Below are 874 nucleotides of genomic sequence, written 5' to 3' on the forward strand. Positions count from 1 at the left end.
TTGTCAAGGCGTCAAAATAATCTCTTTCGAACGTTTCTGTTGTCGAGAATTGCTATTTCGATCGGCGCCACACGTTAGTGTCTAGACCGTACGAGTTATTCTCGGCTCACGCTTTAGTACCGTAATAAGCGCGACAAAGACATTCCTTTGCTGCCATCTGTTAGAGAATGCAGCCAACTACTCCGTTTGATTGACCGCGCTCCGCGAGACCATCACACGGGAAACAACAGTATTTGTCCGGATTATGTCGCGCGAATAACTCGATGGGAAACGAGGCAACGTTAATTCGAACCGTCCCACCACCCCTCTTTTCCTTTGATTGCTCGCTGCTGATAATCGTCGGCATTCCACCCGTTGAATAGCAACTCACCGAAACGCGACCAACAATACGCTTTTGTTTCGCTGTTTCCTGATCGTTTACCGATATGCTTCTCCGTATAAGAAAAAAAACTATCGAGTTACACCGATGAAAATCGTTGCTCGAGTTTCGCTTCGACGAATAAGTTACGAATAATAAAAAAAAAAAAGAAAAGAAAAACTGTTCGCTTACCCATCTCCCTGAAGTCTGTTATCGACCACTTGAGAAGGTAACGGAGCTGACAATTGCCTGAGCAAATCGTCCCATTCCCTCTCCTTCTGTTGAACCTTTTCCTGCAGCCTTTGCTTTTGCTTTTGATACTCTTTGAACAGATCACCGTTGTAACTCTGCTCCAGATGATCTCCGCCCAGTGAGGCTCGGACAGGAATCGCGGTTGGCTCCGTGATCTTTGCCGCGACGCCGGTTGGCTTCTCCGCCAAAGAATCTCTTCTCGAACTTCTGGCGGTCGACGGAGCCGGTGATTCTCTGCCGGCAACTCTACGCTCCGGCGTGGAG

At 48.2% G+C, this 874-nt stretch overlaps 1 protein-coding gene across 1 annotated transcript in view; it reads right to left on the minus strand.

The window, feature by feature from the left end:
• Positions 1 to 546: 546 nt before the first annotated feature.
• Positions 547 to 874, minus strand: part of LOC102670854 (WD repeat-containing protein 47-like) — a 20,767-nt gene continuing 20,439 nt past the window's right edge. The window contains exon 4 of the mRNA XM_006620141.2: positions 547 to 874. This exon is cut by the window's right edge and continues 15 nt beyond it. Within this exon, the coding sequence (XP_006620204.1) occupies positions 547 to 874 (328 nt within the window).

Source organism: Apis dorsata, unplaced genomic scaffold (genome assembly GCF_000469605.1).
Source record: "Apis dorsata unplaced genomic scaffold, Apis dorsata 1.3 scaffold_486, whole genome shotgun sequence".
In the NCBI taxonomy this organism is placed as follows: domain Eukaryota; kingdom Metazoa; phylum Arthropoda; class Insecta; order Hymenoptera; family Apidae; genus Apis; species Apis dorsata.